Consider the following 25799-nt stretch of genomic DNA (forward strand, 5'->3'; position numbering starts at 1 on the left):
ACATAGAACATAAAATACTTTTACAATTAATTTACATAGCATTACCTGAATTGCATAAAAAAGGTAAATAAAGGAAGATAGTAAGATAACACAATATATACAATTTAATACCGCTCAAAGTCGATGAACAATAATAGTGATTTTTTTTCTCTCCAATTCTTCAGTTTTATAAACCGCCACTTTGGTCTTATTTTGAAAATATGTTCCGGAAGTACCACGCTAGCAGCAGCTAGCTTGGCGCTGGCGGACGTCCGCCTGCCTCCTCCCGACAAAATTCGGCTCTTCTCGTCGCGAGACGACCGAGTGGCGGAGGAAAAGGAAGGGGAGAGAGGGGAGACTGGTCGTACTGGGAAGAGAGAGAGAGAGAGAGAAAAGTAGACGACAGTTGAATATTAACACCGACCGTCAGCGGAAAGTGAAAGCGGGACGACTCGGCAGCTCTGAAGTCTCCTGTGAGGTCCACGTAGAGCTGCTTTTCCTTCAGTCCATGGTGTAAACACGCTAGTGTAGTTGTGACATTGCGCCGTGAGCGACAGAGCAGAGGGAAAGGTCTCCTCCCAGTCTGTTGACGGATACAGTTTGGCTTCAGTGAAAGGAGGCACAGCTAGACCTGACTGTACGTTACCCCGGCCAGGTAAGACTGCCATGTGTCGATAAACTGTCACATTTTCCAGCGGATATAACGCGCTTTTTTACCTGAAGCAACAGTTGGTCTCGGTGTGTTCCACTGTAGGAGACATATTCACTGTCACTGCTGCCAGCTTTCACAGTCTTCATCCGTTTATGCAACATAGCGAAATTACACCTAACAACGTTTTATTGTCCTCATGTGTGACTTCGTTGGCCGCACACATTAACATCAGATCCAGTGCTTCATGAAGAAGTATTCAACAGGTGATAGGTGGCTTGAGGTTTACTCAGCACTGTGCTGTCTGGGCCTCCTGCCCTGATTATTCCCCACAGGCCCCACCTACTGTGTTTGCCACATAATGACTTATTTTGGAAAGCAAATCGATTACTCCAGAGTCGAACAGCACTGTTATAGACATACAGTATACAAACCAGCCACTTCCTTCACATTATGCAATAGGTAGTCGCTTGCAACATTTCCAGTTTAGTCTAACATGAACCAATTAGATTATGGAGCTGGTGAGATGGCTGAAGAGGTGGAGACCCCCACACAGGGGAGAGTGGCTGAGATGTTTACATGGAGCATCAACAGCTCTGTTGATGTCCCCTGGCCATTAGGAGGACAGAACACAGACCAGCCATTGATAAGGCCCACTCATTAGTACCCCATTCACTGCCATCAAAGCCTCCTCTCTCGACGCCCATCAACATGAGTGGGTCGCACCACACAAAGTGGAAGCTGCCTTCACCCTCATGACAGGGGTTTGGTTTGGTGTAACTTGCATTGAGGTTTCATTTAAAGGAGGGGGCAGCTTTATGACAGAAATCATGTGTATGAAGGGAGAGGAAAGCACCCACTACATGAACGTCGACTCATCTTGGGATGCGTCTGTATATCACCCATCGGATATCGGTATCAGCCAATATTCACAAAGTGGACTGTTGTCAGCCTGTCACACGTTTTAAATGGCATCCACAGATAGCAGTGTCGGGGCATCTGTTGTATCACATCAATTTTGCTCTGACACAATCATGACCTACTGGCTCGTGACCCCGTATCACTGAAAATTCTTATCAGTGACTGGGTAGTTTTATAGTATCAAGGTTGTAATGAATGTTGATTCATAAATTTGTATGATCAAATGTGTGCTCTTTGTGTAATGAAGGGCTAATCTGACTTGCACAATATGATTTGTTTCGCAGAAAAAATAAATACTTGGCAGGTGATTGGATGATGGATCTATCAACCTGCAGCACGGGCTAACTTTAGCAGTCAGGTTGTCAATAGAAGAGTGGAGAGCGAAAACATTTTTTTTTTTGACGAGGAAAGCCTTCAGTGACATTCTTTGCTTTTCTTTCAATGAAATATCCACAAGTTTCCTGGAAAGCTCACCGGGGAAATGATTCTTGGTGATATTTACAGTGCCAGAACCAACTTAAGGAAGTTCAGGATGTGAAATGTTTTCGTCGAAAAAGGGCATACCTTGAAGCCAAGCAACAAAGATTTTCAAGATCATATGACAACGCAACAAAGGTAAATAATACGCTTGATGACTTTAAAATAACAAAATGTAACTTCCTGGCGAAAGACAGTACACACCCAAAGCATCAGTGATGGACGATCTGAGACTCAGTCAGTTATCTTTCTGCAGCAAGTCATTTTTTTCTGCTTTGCACAGTTTAGTTATGTTTTATACTGAAGATTTCTTTGTTTTGTTGGCCCAAAATTTGAAATAGATAATATAAAACAACAACAACAACAAAACATAGGCCTCGTTATTTTAAACACGAGTATCAGCCCAGAATTTGACAATCAATGCATCTCTCCTCATGACCAACATACACTGCTATAACTGGTAATAGCATGAATATGTAGTCTTGTGTAGTTTTATTAAAATGAACATGTGTCGTCCATGAACATCTGTCAGGTCTGATTATGAGTGTGTCTGATGTAATTCTTTTGAACAAACGCAAGCCCCTCTGTGTCGACTCATCTTTACATTCACAAGAATTCGTCTTTTCCTTCCCTTATTTTAATGAGCAGAGCAGTCCAGTTCCTCAAACAATGCTTGCTGAGATGTGTGTTGAATATAGAGGTAAAAACATGACCGTTGATGATTGCTTTTAAACTCGAACAGTTTTGGTGGCTTGGGCTGCATATGGAGTTAAGTGTGATTAGGTTAGCCCGGATTTCTGGCAGGATTTAATGTGACATGTGATGCATGTAAATTGTTTACTAGCAGGAGGAGGGGACTTGGTGGTTGAGACGGTGAACTCATGTCTTCCCTAATGCAATTATTAAATAAAGTAAAAAAGGTTAAGGTCAGTGGAACTCCCTGTACAGCCACAGACATAGAGGAGAGGATCGATTTTGATCTCCTTCCTCTGTCTCGGTATGAGTTTAACTTGTGGAACAGTGGATTAACTGTTGGTATCATGCGGGCAGAGGCACACGCAGCTGTAACCAATGCTGTAATACCTTATCGGCTAACTGGCTGTTCTGGTAGTGGCGTGCATCTCCCCTGACACAGAATGCTGCCTGACTCGATCGGCAGCTCTGTCGGCGACTGTTTGACAAGCAGCCAGTTTGGCTATGGAGGAAGACACAGTGGTGGCCACTTGTCAGCCAGGATCTGTTTCCTCATAGTGCTGTCTGTGGATTCCCCGCTGCTCTTTCATTGCACACATGGACTTTTTTGAGGTAGGAGTTCGTGGTGTGTGCGTGCCTGTGCGTGTTTGCTCCACTTTCTTTTGAATGATCTTACTACTTCCTCACTGGTGATTCACATGTTTTATCAACTTGTGGAAAAACCCACGCACATACACACTCACAGTACTTAAGTATATGTTTCTGCCTCATCTTAGAGCACACTCACACAATTTCTTCTGTTTCTGGCACTATTTTAACTACATGCTAACATAAACAAATGCATCACATATAGCAGCCTGGTAAGTGATGATGTTGTAGTTACCCTCCTAGTGTCAGTCACATCTCTAGGCCGCTACTCAGCTGCCAGCCAGCTCTGAGGGAGAGGGTCAGCTGTAGAGCCAGACCTTCTTCAGGAATAAACACTCAGAGTCACATTGGTGTCTGCAGTGCTCCAGGGGCGTTTACTGACAGAAGGACAGCTCAGAAATTCCTTTGAAACTTTTACAAATAAAAAGGGGATTTAGTGCTGTTTATCAACCTGACTACAGCAGCAATCCACAGAGGTGACCTCCATTGCCAGTTGTTTACTGTAATGTTACCCATTGATTGGAGAGGAGGCGGGAAAAGAATAGAGAGAACCAGAATCTCTGAGTTTGGTTAGAGCTCAAATGTATGAGACACGACTCCACCACACATATTCACAGAGGGGGTTTCAGTCATGTTAAGTTTAATCTTGACAAAGTAAACATGCGGATTTCTTTGGGTTTGAAGATTGTTGGAGACATTTGGGAGAATGTAAGTACACATTGAAATATGCAACAACGATCTAGTCACTTAGAGACATTTTAATGCAGAATTTTTTCATATTATATCTTTGAACAGTCTAAAACTGGCAACTTTTCTATTTCAATCAGTATATGATCAAATATAAAGTAAACTTGATGAAAAAGGAGGAGACATTTGAAGCAAACTGTCTTTGCTTAACTGCAGAAGATATAAATCTGAGTTCATTCCAAACAGTTAATACAATGACAGCTGTCCCTTTCATATCTCTGCTTGTACAGTTGAAGGCAGTCAATGATTTCTTTATGATTTTTGCAGAAGTATTATTAAACTTCACCCTGCATCACCTACATTTCATTATCAGGCACTGCTCAGACAAAAACAGAATTCCATGTATGGTTACCACTAATACATATAACAGAACTACACACCTCTGTAGTAGAGAGAAAGATGTACTGTAGTCCTTAAAGGCTATGTGTGTGAGCTGCATTGTGTGTGTGTGTGTGTGTTGGGAGTCACAAGGCCTAGCCTGCAGTGGTTTGCTTGAATTCCACCCTACCCAGGAGCAGATGTACTGAGAGAGGAGTGGCGGTGACATTGTGGGTATACAGTCACACCCATGTATCGGTTTGGCAGCAGAATTACATGCTTTCAAATACCAAGTGACTCTATCCTTGTTTTATTGACTCAAAATAGACCCACTCAGGAACAAATCTACTTTAAAGCAGCAACATTCCCCAAGATGTTTTTTTTTTCATTAATTAGAGCCAACAGGGAATGAAATGTTACAGCAACAAAGTAATGATAGATGGTGATTTTTGTCACTGCTGCCTTCAGGAAGTAAGGCGCCGTTAGTGCTCATGTACTAATCAGCTCAACATCAAACGCAGATGTACGCACTCACCAAGCCAAGCAGGAAGTGTTGTCATAGCGACCATGGCATATGAGTAAGAATGGTCGTGTAACAGACCTACTTTGCCCTCTTTCCCGCAAATGTGTCAAGATTTTTGCTCTAATTTAACGTAATGGCTCTCCTGTTCTCTTTCTGCCTTCGGGCTGAGGCTGCCGGCTCAGAGGAGACAGTTGACTGACAGAAGAGGAGAAACTGGCCTCTTCACCTGAAAAACGCCTAAAATCCATGTTGGAGGAGGAGAAACGGTGGAATGCTTGGTTACCACGACTTCCTCCTTTCTTCCCTCTCGTGTTAAAGCTGCTTTACCATTCAGTTTTTTTGGGAACGATTTTATTAGATCAGTGTAGTGTGGCTTCAGATGGAAATTATTTTTCTTTATGATGAGATTAGAAAATGAATGTAGTTTTATTTAAAACTTAATGCCAAATGATTGTTGATTATCAACTAGTCTGTGTCTTCTGTAAACATTTTTTTAAATGTTCATCTGTAGAATGGCTTATTTTGTCTCAACCAGCAGCCAGAAGCCCCAAAACAGGCTACTATATACTATATAAAAAAGAAAAAGCAGTAATCCTTACATTTGAGAGGCTGGAACCAATGAGTGTTGAACATTTTTGTTTATTAAAGACTGAAATAGTTTTGGATTTAACTGACCAGTTATTTCGAGTCAACCCTCTTTAGATGACACCAGCTCCTTCAAATGTTGAAGCTTTACTGTTGTTGAAATTCTTCAAATTGTATACCTTTACAATGAAGACCGATCTGAGTTGTGATGTGTTCACTGGCTTGTGGGAAAAAACACAACATTTAAGCACTAACTCATGGCAGCCTATGGGATGTTGTGACTTGCCGTCGCCCACCAAGTGCTGAGGCCTGTGACAGCTTGTTAGGAGCTAACACAGATGTCCAATATGTCTCATTAAAGATGCAATGCAACAGGTCTTGGTGGGAAATCAACTCAACAACGCCATCTTGAGTCCTTTTTGTAGTTTTTTCAAGTTAATATCCTTTATGTTTTAGGTTGAAGGTAGTTCATTTCTCTTCTGTGGAGTAATACTGAACTGTTCAGAGGCTTTATACGTTATTTTATATCTCAACTGTCATACATTTTATAATACCAGTACATGACATATTTAAGATGAGAATGACCTGTTTTATGATGCTGCATAGAATAAGCCAAATTAATACGTAAAGAAAAGGAGTATAAAAGTAGCAACTTCTTGCTTAACATATTCAACTGTGGATGAAGAAAAAATTAATTAGTCTAAATAAACTATTGCATAGGAGAATAATCCCTTAACACCTACTACATAAACCACACTGACATTTCAAGACTTTTCTGTTCAGGAGACTTGGTGTGCTGCCGGTTCTGTACACAGCTGTTCGTCCTCAACTTTGATTGGACAGAGAGCAGGAAGCAGATAAGATAGGTGTGTTTAGAGTGTAAACTCTGTCCAAGGTTGAAGTTCCTCATAGACACTGATCTGTGGCTAGATTTGCAACTGTCCCTCAAACTGTCAAGGTTAACAAATGAGGCAAGAAGCTGACTGCCCGTCAGCATTCATCAAGTGCTTCAACATTTTTTGCAGCAGATGTGTTGGTATAATAAAACATTTTATTTCAATGTATAAAAAATGTTATGCTTTGTAGGAAATTACAGGTGTGTGACTGTCGTCAAAAACTTTTACACTAAAAAGGATTACTCCATATTTTTTGAAAAAAACAAAACAAAAAAACAAAACAAACAAAACCGACTGCTTTTAAAGGCACTATCTGTGATTCAAATGTTAACAAACGTTAACAAACACAAATCTAAACATCACGCAAAACTCATTCTCTGATGATTTAATGATGAAATTGTTACTTGGATGGAGGATGGGTCTCCATGCAAGAATTGCTCTGAATTTTTTCCCACTTTCTTTAACATGGGTTAGGGTTACAAATGGGCTATGGACAGAGTGGAGAGTGATCTGTTAATGTGTAAGAATGATGGGAAGAATATGTTATAGATAGATAGATGAGTTACTAAACATCTATTTTGAGGTCCAACGTCATCCTCAAACTGTCACATGCAGAATCGTCCCTTTGTCATCCACCTGCTGTTCAGCTTTAGCGAGTCACTGGGGAGACAAGGGGGGGGGACCTACTGCGAACCAGGACTACAGGAAATATGTTTCTCTGCCTGTTGCCTCATTGTGCTAAGAATTCAAAACAGGCATTTATTGGCAACTTCAATGTCCAAAGAGTGATCAGCAAGAGAACACAACTCTTTGTTTGTAGTTTGTGGTGGAAAAAGCACAGGTGTCGATGAGGTTTGGAGTGAGGTCTTAACACCCATGAAGTAAAACAAATGAATTGTGTCTCTCTCACAGATGGGCCTTGAGATACATTTTGTGGGTTCTGCTTTGAGAGTTGTGTGTGTGTGTGTTTTAAATACTTCACTTTGATTTTAAAACAGCCCTTCGAGTAGTTGGGGGGAACCTCCGTTGCTCTTTGTAGTTCCCTTTGTATTCGCGGCAGCCAGAGAAAAAAACACCTCAGGTTCAGGCTACTTTGAGTCTTAAAGGTAAATATCATGGTAATTAAAATCCACAGTTGTACAGTACCTGCTTACTGCCACATGGTGGGGTGCTCTGACTGCATCCTATTAGCCTCTAGTTGCTGGCTGCTTTATCTTAACAAAGGCAAAAGGAGGTGCTTCAGTGTGCTTTCAGCTGTGCCTTTCAATCTAAATGAAATGTTTACATTAGTTTCAGTACCCACATGATGCTGAGCTGTGTCAGCCATTCTCCCCCTAATGACAATTGACCCCTTTATCTGTCTCTGGCTCATAAACACACACTCTCTCTCCATCACACACACTCACCCTCACACACCATCTGTCACCTTGGCACAGCCAGGTGGTTCAATCATATTGGAAGCCTTTATTAAACGTATCCTTTGCACTTAGTCATTTCTGTTTATTCTCATGAGATATAATGCGTGTGTGTGCTGCACCTGTGATCTGAGTCAGTTTTCAGTTATTTGTCCTGTCAAGACACTGCAGTAGATCAAGTTACTGTCTAGTTTATTTACTGGAGGGCCTATGTAGTAATGAACACAAGCAGAGTGTCATTGACACACAGGGCAGTCAGGTCTAGGTCCATCTGTAGTTAAAGTACTTATTATATTAATATGCTTTTATTTTAAGTTTGAATTGTTATTTTTTACAACACACAAAAAAGAAGCAAACAGGCAGCTCACAGAAACAGTGCACTCGTGCACATCAATCGGTTTGATGACTGAAATGTCCTCTAAGTGAGGTAGAGAATGGCCTCAGATCAGACGTGTGTATTAGAAGCATAGTGAAAGCATAATGCAGCCTAAACTATTGTACTGTATACGTGATATTAACGTGATTGTAAATTGAAATCATTTGCCTTGTGGTATGTAATTAAAAAGGTTGCAATTTCCTGGAAAAGTAATTACCAAACACAATGCAGTACATCAATCAGCCCCCTTAGTTCCTTCTGGGTTTTCATGGCTCAGAACTGAATGAACCAAGACTCAGTACTGGTCCGCAGCCCAGTGGTTGGGAACCCAGTGCAGTACAGTCCACTTGGATACAGTAAGTTTCCACTGTTATTTTTATTGTTTTATAATCTGGCATGTATTTTCTCAATTAATGGCTAAGTTGTTTGATCTATTATGTCGCTGACGTCCTCCAATGTCTTGTACAACCCAAAGATATTTATTTAACTGTCACAGAGGTTCAAAACCAGAAAATATTCACATTTAAGATGCTGGAATAAGAAAATGTTGTTTTGTACACGACTCAAACTGCAGACATGAACTATGTGATTTAACCATTTTTAAAGCAAGCCCTCACAGGATAACTGTGTTTGCTCTGAACATACCAAACATTAGAGCTTGTTGTAATAATATACTATGTTAACATTTCAGATTTTTTAATAGCTTTTTAGGGACGAGCAATTAAAATAGACCGACAAACCCCTAGAATGGAAATAAAGCCTAAAGCACCCCATTTCTGATTCTGCAGCTATTAGCGCTATCTTAAATGGATGAAGACATGGCAGTGGTACTATTCTGGCTAAAAATATCTTTGCCCTGTTTAATCGTATAATACAGATATCACATGATGGAAATAGACACACACACATTTCCACACATGGAAATAATGAAGTTTCTCAAAATATGTTTTTGTTTTCTTCTAAATGTGATCTAATGCATCCTGTTTGTATATATGTTTGTTGTTACTCCATGCATACACTTCAGATAAAATGAAACCTCATTTCTATGAAAGGCTTTGCTCTATTAACAAATATTTAAATGTTACACATGTGATTTCCCAGTACTTCCTAACTTTTTGCTTCCTTTCCTGTACAGTCAGATTTGTAAGAATGGAATGTCTGGTTGGACTGGGCCAAGTGCTTTGAAGCACTCCCACTTACAGGAAGACACACCTTTTAGTGAAGACACAAACTCTGCTCGCTTCAAGTATTTGCTCACACATTTCATAAGGCTGTAAACCAAACATGGTCATATCCTGTCAGAGTGCTTCCTGTCAGACAGGTATGGAAGAACAGGAATGGATATGACTTCCTGTAAATGTGTTAACAAGTGAACAACTGTAAACATCCACGTTGGCAGTGTGCGGTGTAGTTTCGGCAGCTTTGCAACTGGAGGAAAGTTTAAGATGCAGCAGAAGCAGGCATCTCATCTTAAAGGCCTCGCTGACAAATGAATCATTCATAACGCTTATAGTGGAATCAGTGGGTGTGTGTTTGTGTGTGAGCGGGCTGCAGAAACAGTGTCACTTTGATGGATTCTTTCATTTCTTTAGCACCCTTTATGAGTCTGCGGGGAAGTTTGTTGGCAGCCCAAACAAAGGTCAGTGTGTGTGTCCTCATGAGGCCTGGTCCCGGCTCTGGAGAGGAGCTCGACACCTGTGGGATGGGGGTCCGCATCAACAAGTGTCTGCGCTCACACCCCTTTTTTTTGTCGCCTTTAAATCCAAGGACTCCAAAGTTTTTGTCCGACACCACACTCCGTTTCTGTCCTAATCTTAAATGAGCAGCAACAGGTGTCGGAGAGATGCACAATTCACCGTCTGTCTCCTTGTCCACAGTCTCAGTGTCTGAAATCAGGTGCCTCATTCACACTTGGTCAAATGGACTCACGATTAAAGTGCTCGAAAGGCTTTGTGTGACTTTGATTTATAGAGTCGTTTTTCTCTGTTCAGGAGCACACTGGAACAAGGACTCACATTTTGTCCATGAATGGTTCTTGTACAGTGGCTCCTTGTGCAGTTACCTCTCTGAACTGTAACAAACAGTTATCTGATTATGTGAATTTTTTTTCCTCAGCAGGAGGAGCAATCAGCCTCAGAATCTGCAATTCAGACATTTCATACTGGCGCCGTTTGGGGAAAAAATGATTACATCTCTGTGCATACACGCCTATATGTTGAGGCTTTGCCACAATGTAGTTTTGTTTGAGATTTTCTTCAGAAGCTGCAGACACAAAGCAGTTTCAAGTGTCCACAGTCCCTTGTATTAATGAGACAGGTGGACCCAGTGACCTCAGTGTTGTGCTGAGATATGAACAGAGCACGACGAGAGGAAGTAAAGGGAGACGAGGGGAGGATAAGGAGGAGGCCAACATCATTTTTGAGGGGGTTCGTGGTGGGCTGTACAGGAAGTGGCCTCAGTTTGACCCACAGTGTGAGCCTCTTCCTCCTCCCGACAGGTCTTTGAAACTGTTAGATCAACGGAGTCACAGCGGTTGGAGGGAGGGGCAGTCATTCATGTGGCTCCTGATTAATAGTAACGCAGACCCCTTTGTGTGTGTGTGTGTATGTGTGTGTGCGTGTCTGTGTCGGGGTTGGGGGTCTGTAAGTCAATCTAGCTTTGTGAAAGTCAACGTGAGAGTCTGTCTGCCTCCCGTCTTGATGTATTTGAACTAATAATTTCAACTTACATGCCTTGGTGTCTTAAATGTCTCGTGTAACCATAATGAATCTACTTTATCCAGATTTATCTGACTTGCTTTAGTTTGGTCTGTTTTCGTGCTCTCTCAGACATACACCAGATGACCTTACCGTTTTTAAATGATTCAAGATGATTCTGGAAATTTCAGTTTATGTTCATTTTCCTTCTCTGCATCCCATTTCTGTAAATCTACAGATGTTTAAAAAACAAAAACAAAAGTACTTTCGACTGTAAGTAAGCTGACAATGGCAATTCTGTGGCCTACTGTCACACTGAATATGACATAATGCAACAGGTTGAGTGACATCAGGGTTGTTTCCGCTTCTTTTTTCTTAGAATTTTATGCAGTGATGGAATTCTATCATGCGTTTGTTCTTTCTTGCTCCAATATTACACATGCAGTTCAGTTTACTCGTCACAATGAGTGCTATGCAGCATATGAAACAGTTCTAAAGTGTCATCAGGTTGTCTTTGTTTGGACTCACTGGTCCTGGTTGACGGTTTTCTGACTTTTTCCCCGAGCGCCATCAGCTCATCAAAGCTTTCTCTCATCCTGAGAAAAATCTCAAAACATGTTTTTATCCAGATCCAAATTTGTACAGACATTCATGGTTATCAGATGATGAACCCTAATGACTCTGGTGATCTTCTGTCTCGCCCTCTAGTTTCACTAGATGCTAGTTTCATATTTTACGGACAACTTTGCATAAATCCAAATATAAATGACTCAATGAATTAGCATTAGTACCTGCAAATCCATCCTTCCGAATCTCACAATTGTCAGACTTGTGGGATTTTCCGCATAGGACAATACAATGAATGCTTGAAAGTTTTAACAATAACAGGAAAGTCATTTACTCAGGCTTCTTGTTGTCCTATTCCGAGTCTCATTCTTTCTGGCGTTGGCCTTTTGTCCTGACCTCATCCCTCTTCCCGCTCAGCACTGATCAAGACCTTCGACTCAGTCATAAAGCTTCATAAAACCGGTCACCTGGCCACGGAAACTGTAGCACAATTAACGCTTGCTGAGTTTATTGCGATAATGTTGTCATGACCTGATAATCCATTAAGAAAACAGTGGATATTAATTCTAATGATACTTAACTGTTTGCACCCTTGTCATGAATTTGTGTTGATCATCATGACTGTTGAAAATTTCTAACCATAATTTAAGGAATCAGGCATCAGCACTTCTCTCTTTCCACAAAAGACATTTTCCAACATCTTGTTCCTGTTTTTTTTTTTTTTTTTTTGAGCGTGTGTGTGTACTCATGTGGCCCTCCTCATGCAGCTTGCCTCAGTGGTCACGTGTTGTGATCTCATGCCTGTCATTCCTGTCCTTGTTTGTTCTGAATTGTCCGTTAGGCCTGGAGATAATGTGGATCATTGGGTCCTGAGCTATACCCAGTCAGTGGCGTTGATAAAGACACTGGCGTCATGTGACTCATCATCCATCTCCTGAAGTTATCAGTTGCTTCCCGTAAGCTCAAGGAAGGCTCAGGAGTTTCTTCTGAGCTTCATGGGGCTTGTTCAAAACAGTAGAAAATAACAACTGATGACAGATAAGAGGCTCTAGAGTGCTACCAACTGGCTACAGAAGAGCCTTGGCATATATAATATTGTGGCTGCTTTAAACTAAATGTAAGGTGTTGTAGATTTCACCTATCTCAAGCTCTGTATTGAGATCCTAGTCTCTTATCTAGGCTTGGTGCAGAGATGACACACAAGTAAGAGAAACTGCTCAGACACAGGAGTGAAAAATGAAACCTACGCTCTCCCAGCCGGCCTTTTGAACTCTGACCTGCAGTGTCTAAAGTCGGCAGAGCACAGACAAGTAAATTTCACCCTCAGAGCGACACAGTAGAGTAAGCATGTCTTCTCAAATATCCCAGCTTTAACGATGCAGTGCCAAAACATTGACCAACGTCTCCTGCAACACGAGCGCTCTGAAATGTGGATGCAGTTTCACTCGTGCTCTCTTTGTGCAACAACAGCGACCGCTTATGACTACCATCATCTGACACAGCGTCAAGCTTTAAAACATAGTTTATAAAAAACATGTTTAAATTCAACAGTAATAGTTGCGAGGTTGCGATTGGCAATCAATTCTTTGGGTTTGGTTTGCATGAGTGGCAGCCATATTCTAACAAATAGAAAAATAGGGTCAGGGTTAGAGTTAGTTAACTGCAAAATATACAATCAGGAAAGAATAATGGTTGAATATTTGTTGCATTATTTATATTTAAATATTAATCCTACAGAAAGCGATGCACTTGACAACACTGTTTACTCGCTCTGTATAAAACTGACTATGCATATGCACAAACCATGCTCACATGCACTGACTATGTTCATTACTTCACATACGAGGTTTCATGAGGCTGTCCTGTGAGAGCTGCGTTCTAAACGAGCTGATAGCAGGTGAGCAGGTAGTATCAACAAATGACAAGTGTCATTATCGATTAATTTGGAAATTTCTTTTCTCAATACATTGAAACAGTCTTTGAAGTTTCAGAAAATAAGGCAGTTTCCCAGAGCCCAAAGTGAAAGCTTCAGATTTCTTGTTGTTCCCAGTCAACACCTTTTAAACCTAAAGATGTTGAATTTATGTCCTGATGAGTTAATAGTGTGTGTACTATTCCTAGGTAGTAGCGCCACAACATTGGATGGATGTATTATTCTATATTGTGTTTGAATTTAATTCTTCACAGTCACTCTGTTGACATTCTGTCCTTCACTTTATGTTATAGCGTACGCGTGTTGCCGAAAAGGAAAATATTTCTGAGCCTTTCTTCAGTGTACATAATGTTGTTCTCACTCTCAACACAGTCTCTCTACTGGCAATCCAGAACTTGTAGGAGAAGATACAGGGAGGGCCAAACTGGCCAATCACAGTTCTTGTGGTTTCCACATGGTGTCTCTGTAGCTGCTGCGGGCGCTACATGTATTTAGATTTCTGAAGAGGCGCACCTCAGCTACAGTGGCTCCATGTAGGCTCTAATCTGTGCTGTAATCCCTTGACACAAGGCTACAAATCTATTTTGAAGGCATTTTTCACTAAGTTTTGTCAGGTTATGCTTAATATCATGCAGTTTGAAATGCTTTATGATGGTGTGAGTCTGAGACTTGGCAACAGAACAGGCATCCTCCTCATTCAGCTCAGTGTGCTCTGTTTGGGGACATTCCTGTGGATGAGTCAAATAGGAATTTTATTGGAGTTTCACCACCAAATGAAATGAAAAGGGATTTTTGTAAAAACGTTTTTGATGGTATAGAGGTTTTGGTTGCTTTCTCTCTCCCTCCCTTCCTACCCTCATGCAGCCTGTGCTGCCACCTCATCCCTTTGTCCTGTTAAACAGAGGTGGTCTTAGCTATTCAGTATTTTTCTTAATATAGTTATAGCTGTGCAAGTCAGACTGTTACAGGATTTAATCTTAATTGTTGATTTTTCTGTTAGATTGCCGATAAACTAATTTGAAAATGTGCTAGTTTGGCTCTTATGCAACATCTTTTCACATAATGTCCCTCCTACAACAATATTTGATTGGTAACATGTCACAATTAATAACCTATAAACACTTACAAGTCTGAGTCTGTAGTAACTTCTAACTGAATCTATCAAATGAATAGAGGGAGTATAAAGTAGCAGAAAATGGAAAATTCTAAATTTTAACACAAAGATTTTAATTTGTGTTGCAAATAATTATTGGTCCAAAGTTTTCAGTCTCCTTGATTTCTTATAATCGGTATCATCCCTGAAAAAACCTTATCAGTCGACATCTGTAATAAATGTAACATATACTGCAGAGCATGTTCAAGACAAAGATTGTGTCCATACCTAAATATCATAAAAGGCCCATGCCAATGTCTACTGAAAAAAATGGACTTTGCACCTTCTGACACATTGACTCATACGCAATCCTCATACACACACCCCCCATCCTCATTTATATCACCCTCTGACTAATCCCATTTCCTCTTTACTCCAAAAACAAACTCTCCTTTACGACCTTTACGTTGTTTTCTAGTGAGCCGTGTGACGTCCGAGCCTTTATCACTTATTCCATCCATGCACACTGTCGTTTAACCCTTCCTACCTCAGCTCCAGCAGGGAGGAGGAGGGAGGGACTTCATGATGGCCAGCCAGCAACACTGCAGACCTTTGGCCTTCCCTGTTCCTCCTTCCCTGCAGCAGTAACATACATGTGGTTGAACCAGCTCAGGGGTGGAGGCTGGAAAGACTGAATACCTTTGTTTATTGTTCCATATAGGCAGGGCAGTGTTGGGTGAGAGATGGAGATCCATTGTGTAGTATCTCCCTGCCTTCGTCATGAATAGTAGCTTTCAGAGGCATGAGGCACTGAGACGAAAGGCAAAGCACTTACAATAGCTTTAAGTTTTATGGCGTTGCTGTCGCCAGCAGCAGATTTTTGGCATGCGCCCAAATGCAACATACACACAGCTGCACAGCTTGCTCCCTCCAGCTGAACTCTCTCTCTCCTCCACACACACAAACTCTTATCTCTCTTGGCCTCACAAGCACACATCTTTCTCTCCAGCCCTCCGCCCCTACATTCATTCGTTCCTTTCCTGCATCAATTTCCAGCAAACTCCACTCCGACTTGCACTAAGCTTTCTTTTGTGTGTTTTTTTTTTTTTTATTTTGACAACAATGCTGTTTGTTTTCCAAGGGGCAGAGCAGAGAGACGCTGCCCGGCAGCCCTCTCTGCCTAGGCCGCCCGTGTCTCCTGCATGTCACCCTCTGTGCGTCTGCAGTGACGTCTGAAGGGCATTATCTGCCATAGGCCTGTGTTTGTTTTGGGCTGCTCCGGGCCTGATAATGGCCCATTACTGGGGAACCAGGGGCTCATAGGCACCTCAGTGGAAACCCAGCTGGCATTCAGTGCTGTAATTCTTTGTCACAGTTTGAGCAGTTTTTAGCAGAAACCAGCTCCACTGCAGCCAGCAACAACACAGACCTGGTGGCTATTTTTAGTCCATGCTCTAGCTGCTAATGGTATCAGGGAGACACAGGCTGCTGACCTCTGTGTCTGTTTTTGTGTCACTCGCAGACGTTTGGCATCCTGTGAGTAAAGCCAGAAGTTGTGTCTGAATACTTGTTGAGCATCAACACCGTAACTGACTCATTACCGCCGGACGTTCTTGTGGAAAGAATGCAAGGAGCTCAGTTGGCAGTTACATCAACGGAAAGGAGGAGCATGTCACCGTCATTATTGTCAGTCACCTTTTGTCTCTCTTGATGTCTCTTTGTGCTATAAGTACAATTTGCCCCTGGTGCATTTTGAGCTAGATGCATCTGTCTTCACAATATGAACTACAATGTTAATTTGACTGTTGATATCAAAACATGCTGATGTCCGAGCCTACGCCGTCCCCATCAACAATTCGTGTTTTGATGTAATTTATTGCTCCTGTCTAGGAGAAATGTCTAGCCTGTTAGGGATGAGACTGGAGATAGACAAGGAAAATTCATACACAAGGTCATCTGATCTCAAACAGGAGATGTTGTGGTATTACAATCATCAATCAAAATTCAGTCATTATCTACTCACCTCAATGCCAATGGAAAGTCTAATGAAGTTTCATAGTCCACAAAACATTTCTGTAGCATCACAGCTCTCCTAAACAACTGAAGTAGATGGGGACTTGTTTTAAAATGTAAACAAACAATCAAAAAATACACAATAAGCAAAAAATGGCTCCTTACAGCTCAACCGCTTACACTGAAATAGCTATCAGCTAAAGTTTAATTTAATAGATTTTCCATGTATTAATGATGCATAAATATACATGAGTCTGACACATCTCCACCATACAACTCAATATTACATTAAAGATGATTATTTTTTTGGCACAAGCTCTTCATCCACCATGTTGCTAGCTTAATCTCATGCATTATGTATGTCAACCAAGGAAGAGCCACAATAATAATATGCCCAATCAGCATAGCCATCTCGTAGGCCATATCACTCCATTGGTTTGTTCATGTAAACCAGATCTGCTTGTCTCTGAGGTCATGTGAAGTTAGGAAACGTAAGACAGACGACATTAAATACCGCAATCTCTACATTTTGCCTGATGCGTAGATCGTGAATGCCTTCAGGATCGCCCATATCAGATGTTTAATGCATTGTGCTATTAAACCTGCATGGATCCCTGCACTGACTATCCAGCAATAGTTTTAGAAGAGAGGGAGGTAGGTAAAATGTTTTACCTTGCATATATTAAAAAAAAAAAAATACAGCTCAAGGTGTTACATGTATACACCTGCTGCAGGTATCCATTAGACCTTCACTTGCCTACACTACACTTACACCACATCCCCCATAACATTTAAACCACACTGCACCCACATTTAGGATTACACAACTGATAATTTGCTATCTCAAACAATAGGCTAACAGGATGGCTGACCCTGCTAGCTTAAAATGTCCCACTCAGCAGTTCAGGAGCCATATTTCACCACCCGACTCACTGGCGTGTAGCGAGAGGTGAAATAAGTCAAGGACGGGTTTCTGGTTGTTGTTTTAATGGTGTGAACATGCAGCCGTAATTCCTCTGCAAAAAGCCAGTGACTGTCCGTGTGCGTTCATCCATAAATTACACTATTATCTCTGGCAAAGGATGAAAGCCAACCAAGACAGCTAAGTTTTATTTTATTTTTATGCAGTGAAAAGAGATTCACAGCCACTCTGCAAGTCTAAATCAGGCAGCATTGGTTGATTAGATGAATGTGTGAATTGTTCTCTGTGGGGAATAATTAAAGGCTGCCTGGTTAGGGATCATCTTATTTGGCCATGTGAATCCTCGCCCTTCTTAAGCCTTACATAGCAGAGTGTTACTTGTCCCCTCTGTTATCACTGTTATCTGTCATTATGTCAGAGTCACTGACACACATGCTGCTCCTCTTCAGTAACAACCACCGTATGTGCAGTCAGTCCTGTCATGTTCACACAATCCTGTTCTGAATATCATCATGTTTAGGGACACTGATTAGCTGACTTGGCTTCGCTATCTCATGGATGTGCTAACCTTATCTAACTTGACATGCCCAGCTTTTTGTTTTGCACTGAAATGTTTTTGAATTCCTAATAAACTGGGTCGACTTGTAATTCCTGCAGCAGAAATTGTCAGCCATCTAGTCTGTGCTTGAAACAAGGAATCATTCAGAGTTTATTTGGACAGGAATGAGCCTCGAGTAATTGCGTGTGAATTTGGGATTTAGAAATCCTGCAGAAATGAGTCCAGTCTAGTCTTCCGTCTAGACACTGTGTGACTGTGTTACAGTATGCTTGATTGTTTTTTTCATCCTGTCGAACCACAGAATTTACAGGATTGTCTGCAGTTTGCCAAAGTCTGAGGAGCCACTGTATGGGAGTGTAGCTGAAAGGTTTTCATGGTGATACAGACATGTGTTATTTGTAGCACCACATGTTTAATCTAGACAACTTTCCATTAACCTTTGCACAGCCCAGCAGCTTTTCTTGGAAATGTGTGCTCACAGGAATAATGGATACCCTTCAGCCAGTCACAAGTGAGCACACTTGCAGACCAGCATAGAGAGCTGAATTTCCCAGTATTCCCCTGTACTGAGTGTGAGCCAGTGGCCTGGGTGGGGTCCCGTCAGCTTTACTTATCTCAGCAGCCATACCTGCAGCTCTGGGGGTGGTGCTGCAGCTCTGTGGCTTGTCATAGTTCCCCCTTAAAGCAAACAATCTAGCTTTCTGTATGTTCCTCACTATGGGCTGGCCTTGCATTCAGCTGATAAAACAGATGCTCTTTTATACAGTACATTTCATTTGCTTTCATTATTGGTGTGGATATTTTTGATGAATCGATTCATCTATTTACATTTCTGAGAGTTCTTAGAGTCCAGGATGTCTTTAAAAGTCTTGTTTTGAGCAGAATATCCACACATTGGAGAAGCTGCAACCAGCTATTATTCTGTATTTTTAGCTTAATGAATCAAATTATGTGATCAATCAATTATCAAAAAAGCTGTCGTTGTAAACTTTCTGTTGATTGCAGCTCTTTTTTTCTGCAGTTGAAACTGTACATTTGAGAGGACAAAGTGTGTTGAAAAGGCATTTTGGGGCCTCACGTTTTCTTCAAGTTAGTGGTGTAAGTTTTGCAGTAAGCTTTGAAAAGTACTATCAAAGCACTGCCTTTTCCATGATCGAATGAATAGATGATCATAATTTACATTGCACTTTTTACTGGAAAGCCGTCTTTGAGATGTTCTGCAAACGCACACCAGAACAGGCATTGTGGTCAAAGTAAAAGGCCCTTGTGCTACGTGGACACAATGCAACACATCCTCAAACCAAAACAACAGCGACCGACATACCAGCCATTCTTTGTATGCAAAAGTTTGGTTAGGATTAGGCAAGAACATGGCTTGGTTATGTTTAGGAAAACATGGTGTTTTTGGTTTAAATAACTACTTTTCTACTGTAAGCTTGGTTAAAGACACACCTAGAAAACATGAGTAACTTCATTATGTAAGTGAGTTAAAATAAATCAGTTTTGAAACGAAAATCTTGTGCTCGTCTTACCCAGCCATCCATCCCTGTCCTTCTCCCTATGGGGACTCGCTCTTTATTGTACTTCATCTCACTTCCACTTTTGCAGCTGAAATAATTACTGCAGCCACCTGAAGTCGCCGCCTAACAGCAAATGTAAATATTGCTTGTAATAAGCTGCTGTCACAGTCTACTGATATGGTTGTTTGTCTGATGAGGATGGACTGGGGAAAATGGCTATGCCTCAGCCTTCCATCGGAATTTTATAGTATACAGTTTAACTCCTTTTGCCATTAATCAATTATGCAAATTATTACTCCAAGTCATAATAGCTAATCACAGGATTTGTGTTCTAATTTGCACAGGAAGGCTAAGTCTTCTTTAAAATCAGGTAGGCAAACTCATTAAAGCATATATTATGAGTAGGGTGTATGATCTGGGCATTATAATCTTTTGACTTTTGGGCCTGATTTTTTTTCTTCGAGGGGTCGTGCCCTCAGACGCCCTTAGCTGGCTTCTTTTTCCCACTGTCTGGTTACTACTCTAAATCCTTGTGAAAATCCTTGCCTCTTGTCTCTATGGTTTGTGTTTATCCTTGTAAACAAAATCATTATAATATTTTCACTGTCAACTCCATGTCAGTGGCTGCCAAACAAAGCAGGGCCTTTCAGCTCCTCTCTCTTTTCTGGTGGGAAAGTGGTGATGTCACTCTGGTGGTTCTCACAGAATGAACATTTGTGAGCCCTCACCATCTCCTCCCAGCCTCACCCTTTCTCTTTCACAGTCCAACAAACTCAGCACCCAGCCTCTCTCCCTCTGGCTCATAAACACATTCCCACTTAATCAGCAGCAGGACTGATGACTGAGTATTACTGAGTTTGATAAGCACGGTACCCGAGTGAGAACAGGACAGTGTTTGTGGTAAAGCAGGAGGGGGACTGCACAGTGGCACAGATCTGATCGGATCAGCAGCCAGCTCCAGTGCAGGGTCATGTTTTAGGTGTAGCAAGAGACGGTTTTTCATTCAGTTGGAAAAGTGCTGACTGGCAGCAGGAGTGTGTGAGAAGGCTACTTTTAGCTTCGCCTGCAGACTGGGAAACTCCTGCTAGAAAAGAGGGAGAGTGTGCAGGGGGGGAGGGGTGTACATGAGAAAATGAGAGAGTTTTGTGTGTGTGTGTGTGTGTGCGTGCGCGTGTGCGTGCGCATGCGTGCATGAGTACACAAGGGATAACAACCAATATACTGGCTTGTGGCTGGGGCCCAAGTCTTTGAACTCTCTTTTGTTCAAAGCAGCAGACATCTGTCTAGACTCCAAATATCGCCTTTCCACAATTCAGTGTTCTTCACTTGTCAGCTGGTAATATAAAGTCAGACAGACGCCAGGCAAGAGGAGTGTTTAACATGATCAACAGAAGTGATACTGCCAATAAAGTTTCAACTTTGATTTGGATTTTAGCAGTTCAGAGACGAAAGTTCTTGTGCATGATCATTTATATCTGCAGTATTTGCATCATGCTTAGTTTTAGTTTATTTATTTGACATGGGCATCACAGTAACTTTGATGCCGTAACATACAGCCATGCACAAGTCCCAGATAACCACTAAGCGCACTGCACTTATTTCTTAAGGCAAGATGCTAAATTACTAGTTTTCTTCTTTTTTAACAAATTGTTTTAACATCTGTCCACAGTAGGCTTTTAAAAGTTAACACTAGAATGAGGAATAGAAAAGCAAAAAGAATAAAAATACGTTACAGTTTCAAATACAGTACAAGTTCCATTTACACATGCTCGGCAAACATGAGTGTTAGTGCCACTGTGAAACCAGGGCCCAGAGCCAGTTCTGTGACTGCCTTGGTTGAAAAGGGGTACGGGAGGCTGGTTGACTGAGCCGACTCCCATCAGCTTATTAGGGCCACTGAGCTCAACAGCCAGCTGGGCTGCTTGCTAACTGCCGCTAGTGCACAGCCAAAGATAGCTACAGAAAATAGCTTTCCAGTAAAAAGAGCAACATGAAGTCTTTTTCTTGTTTTGTTTTGTTTTTGCAAATTACACCTTTACATGGAAATTTACCCTGCCCACTGCTGAGTACAAATTCTGCATCATGTCCAACTGAGCCCTTGTGTGAACAGAGCCGATCATTGTCTCGAAAATTCACCAAGAGAGAAATTTGTCGTGTTTATAATGGCTCTGTCTAACCCTAACCCTTCCCAGTATTTTGCTTTTCACTCTTTCGTTGATATTGCAGATGCGTCCAAATCCATGTAATATTGATATCAACACAAAAACAGTCATTATTATGGATGAGATGTGAGCCTCTTTTTATCCATTTCCAAACTGTCCCGACAGTTAGATAACCAAGTCAGATAACCGATCAGCTTTCTCGACACGTAGATTCCCATGACCTTTTGATGAGATTTTGTAGTGTGGACCTAATGCAGAAGCATTTAAATGTGTCTTAGAAGAGCTTACAATATCTAGACTGAGGCTGAAATTCTGCTTTTGCTAAGACCTCTCCAAGTTATTGGAGCTAATGAAATCAGCTATAAGGAAAGCCCTCTTGAATGTCTATTATTATTTTCCTTAAATAGTGAAGTATAGGTGCTACCTTACAGTGTTTTTAGTCCTACAGACCACAAATGACAGGGTGGAAAATGACTCACTTGCCATTTTGGGGTGAACTAAATGGAAGGCTTTGGATGTAGAAAAAGATCCGTCATTACTTCTTGTCAAGTCTGAGGTGCAGCCGGTAATACTTAAGCCCTAAAGCAGTTTATTTCCAGCGGCATTACTTTATTACAAAAGCTACTTGAGTGTGAAAGGCGTCAGATACTCAGTGAAGGGACCACACATACTGTACAGTTGACAGGACTGATTCTTCTTTCAGCCTTTAATGGATAGTGTTTGTATTCGTCAGCAGTGAATTTAAGAGTTTTTTGGGGTCAGAGTAGTAGTGTAGTAGCAGTGTGAGACACACACACAGTTTTTCATCTCGGAGTGTTGGTGTTAATGGCGTTGAGTCATAATGGTTCCCTGTTCTCTGCGCTTTGAACACTGTGCTAATGAATCACATGTGTGCGGGTGGATTTGTGTGTGTAAGGTAGAGCAGGGCATGGTGGCTGTGCTGCTCTGTGCAGTAGGTGGTCCTGACTGCACTGTGTGTGTGTGTGTTGTGATAGGGTGGGCTATGAAAGGGGGTGGTCTCTTTCTTTCCTTGGAGGTAACTTTTTTTTGCAAGGCTCCTATATGTGCGTGGTGGTGCTTAATGCCAGGCACTCGCGCACACACACAACGGTGCCCTCCTGTCGAGTTTCAGTCAGACCGGTGCTGCTGGTAGTAGTTGGCATCACTTCACAGGGGCTGCACAGTTTGACTGAGGAGACACAGTCCGGATGGTTTGCATGCAGAAACCACTTATGAGTGCCAGTGGGATTAAGTGCCTCCTCATTCCTGATTTACCTGCCTCTTCTACTCCACATGCTGGTTGAACTCATATTTTGGCGCCAGAGTTGTAGACTATTAATTCTCTTTGCTTCATCTTAAATTACAGCTGTGGATGTTTCTTCTTTGCCCCAGCATGTCACACCCTAACACAGACGGATGGAAAGATGGAAAGGCTTCTTTTCAGCCTTGCTAGTTGATCTGTACTACAGTAAGAATCAAATTAGTAAAGACTTGCATGCGTATGTAACAATAAATTAACAGTTTAGTAGGGTGGCACCTTATCACTTTGATTCTCTAGACAATAAAAAAAAAGAAGATGAGCGAAAAAAACAAACATAAAAAAAGCTTCCGTCCAGAATATGACATTATACACTTAATGCATATTGATACATGTAGAACTACTCATCAAATTTGAAAAGCACACTGAAGGATCTCTTTGACAAAATTTAACTAATGAATAAAAACACGAATGAAGAAAAAAGCTCAGAAGTCTTTGAAACCAAAAGACAGGAAGCATTATTTTTTTATATAATCCCTTCCTACCAAAATGTGTCTATTGTGACTTTTTAAAATGTTATTAAAACTCATAAAACAATTTGCCACACTCAGAACTGATTGCACAACCAAGAGTCGACACCCAGCCATTAACATGCAAACAGATTAGCTCGCTAGCTTGACCCATGACTTTGCAGATTGCAGCAGTTCCTCGAGAGTCTCCCAGCTGGCTACAGAAGAAGTTGGTGCAGTTGGAGTTCTCAAGGTCGTTGGAACATTTTGTCAATGTTTGCTCGCACCACAGACATGTTAGCTTCACTTCCTGTAAGTGAAACCCAATATTCTTAATGCGGTGATTATTACTGTGTTGTCTCTTGTGCCCAATTGCCTTTGAACACTTTTCTAATACTTCACTTTAATCAGCAAGCAACAATAAACGGTGTGTGATCTTGGACAAAGCATTATGATGAAGCGATAATGATGAAGAGTTGTTAGATAATTAGAAAGTAATCTAACCTTAGACATTTGCTTGGTGACACTATCACTTAAGTGTCTAATGTCAAATTGAAATGCAAAGCCAAGTTCCTATGGGCTGTGTATGAGATTTAAGTTGTAACTCTTTCTTGCGGAGGAACTATTTCAGTTGGTGCAAACCTGGTGCTTAGAGTAAGAATTTATAGCAGTTGATTTATTGGCCACATGCAGGCACACAGTTACGTTACCTTCCCCGTCTCTCTTGCTTGCGTGTCAGGGCCTCTCTCAGCTCTGCTAACAGAGAGTAACAGTAGCTATCACAAGTTTAGAAACCGTGTCCACTTACATAAACTAAAGACCAGCTACCAGGGCAACATGGAATTTGCTTGCAGTTATTCTCAGTTGATGAAGCCGTGATTATTTTATTTGCAGCTCTGTTCTATGCTGAGATAGCAGCGTTAAATTCAAGTCATGGAACATTAAGTCTCAGTTGTTTTAAGAGAAAGGAGTTCTCTAAATGCGGTAGTGACCGCAGCCCTGCCGTGTGAAGGCTGTTTGCACTTCTCGTGTTATCTATTTATTCATTGTTGTACTTGATCAGCAGCTACTGTTCTGTCTTTACATATTGCACAATTTATAAACCACACAATCTTGTTTGCTTGGTAGCACCGGGAGGTTCATGTTTTTACCTGGCAGCAGTAAATGATCTGCTCAGAAAGGCGTCTGAAACAGAGCACAAGGAGATCAGTGACTAACCTTGTTGCTCCAGTTTAATTTGTTATGCTGATTGCCAGTCTGGCAAGAAAGTCACTGGGTTCATTATCGTTACAAATGACTGACCTTGATACTGAAATGATTACTTTAAGTGATAGGGTGGCTGTAGAAGCTTCATTTACTTCTTCACAGAGAAGAGAGGCTGTAATCAGAGTATTCTTCCCAAAGTTACATTTTTATGGTTGAAAATGTCTAAAGCAGCATCTTATACTACGCTTGCAGTGTAGTGAATCTTAAGTCATTTTCTAGGCTGGTCGTTTCTGTCAGAGAAGCAAAGATATTAGTTCCCTCTAAAGAGCTCCACACTCATGGAATAACCGCCCTCACTCATCATGTGTGGATAAAAGGGTTTTTTTTTTTTGTTTTTTTTTTGAACCCGTGGTGCCTCGCCTTTATGACTAAGCTTAGAGTGTTTTCTTAGGAAAATAGTTTGCTTTGCATTGTAATGCACGACCCTTTCATGTCTCACTTGCATGTTATCAGTGACATTTCAGCTCTTTGAGTCATCTTTGCTAGGGTTTCCTTTGGAGTGATTAGATGGCAATGAAACTCTCTGATCAGCGGCTGCCAAGTTTAGGTCAGAAAATGGAGATTTTCCTTCCCTTCCCATTTCCGTTTTTTTTTTTTTTTTTTTTTTGTGTGTGCCTTTTTTCCTCCTTCTCTCTTTGTTCCTGAAACAAATGAAGAGCAGACTATCCAGCTGCAGCATCAGAGGCAGTCTGGAGGGGCTACACCCTGCGGGGTGAAGGGGGTCCAGACAGAGTTAAGCAAAACAAATATGAGATTGATGCTTTGTGCCTTCTATAAAACGTCCACTTCTCTCAACTGTTGCATTTGCTGCACCTTCCCATAATATTGTTTTTATAATTTACACTTACTGTGACTATGTACACAACACTGTGTGTTTAATTGTTAAGTCATCTAACAGGCATCTTCAGCTTTTCTTTATTTTGCCCCCGAGGAAGCTTTTCTCGTGAATTTCACAAATGAAACTTATGTGAAACTGCAGCTTCCTCTTCCCTGCTGAGAAATGTTTTGGTGAAAGCGAGGCGTGTCACAAGATGGCATGTGTGTTGCAAAAATGTTAAAAGAAATACGCGCGTG

At 41.4% G+C, this 25799-nt stretch overlaps 1 protein-coding gene across 2 annotated transcripts in view; it reads left to right on the forward strand.

Annotated features, from left to right (window-relative positions):
• Positions 1-216: 216 nt before the first annotated feature.
• Positions 217-25799, forward strand: part of gng12a (guanine nucleotide binding protein (G protein), gamma 12a) — a 27346-nt gene continuing 1763 nt past the window's right edge. The window contains exons 1-2 of one of the 2 annotated variants that reach the window (XM_037084556.1): positions 217-634; positions 1834-2164. In XM_037084556.1, the coding sequence (XP_036940451.1) occupies positions 2148-2164 (17 nt within the window). In that variant the 5' untranslated portion in view covers positions 217-634; positions 1834-2147. The remainder of the gene's footprint in view (positions 635-1833; positions 2165-25799) is intronic. The other variant, XM_037084557.1, reaches the window with a different exon arrangement.

This window comes from Acanthopagrus latus, chromosome 21 (assembly GCF_904848185.1).
Source record: "Acanthopagrus latus isolate v.2019 chromosome 21, fAcaLat1.1, whole genome shotgun sequence".
Taxonomy (NCBI): domain Eukaryota; kingdom Metazoa; phylum Chordata; class Actinopteri; order Spariformes; family Sparidae; genus Acanthopagrus; species Acanthopagrus latus.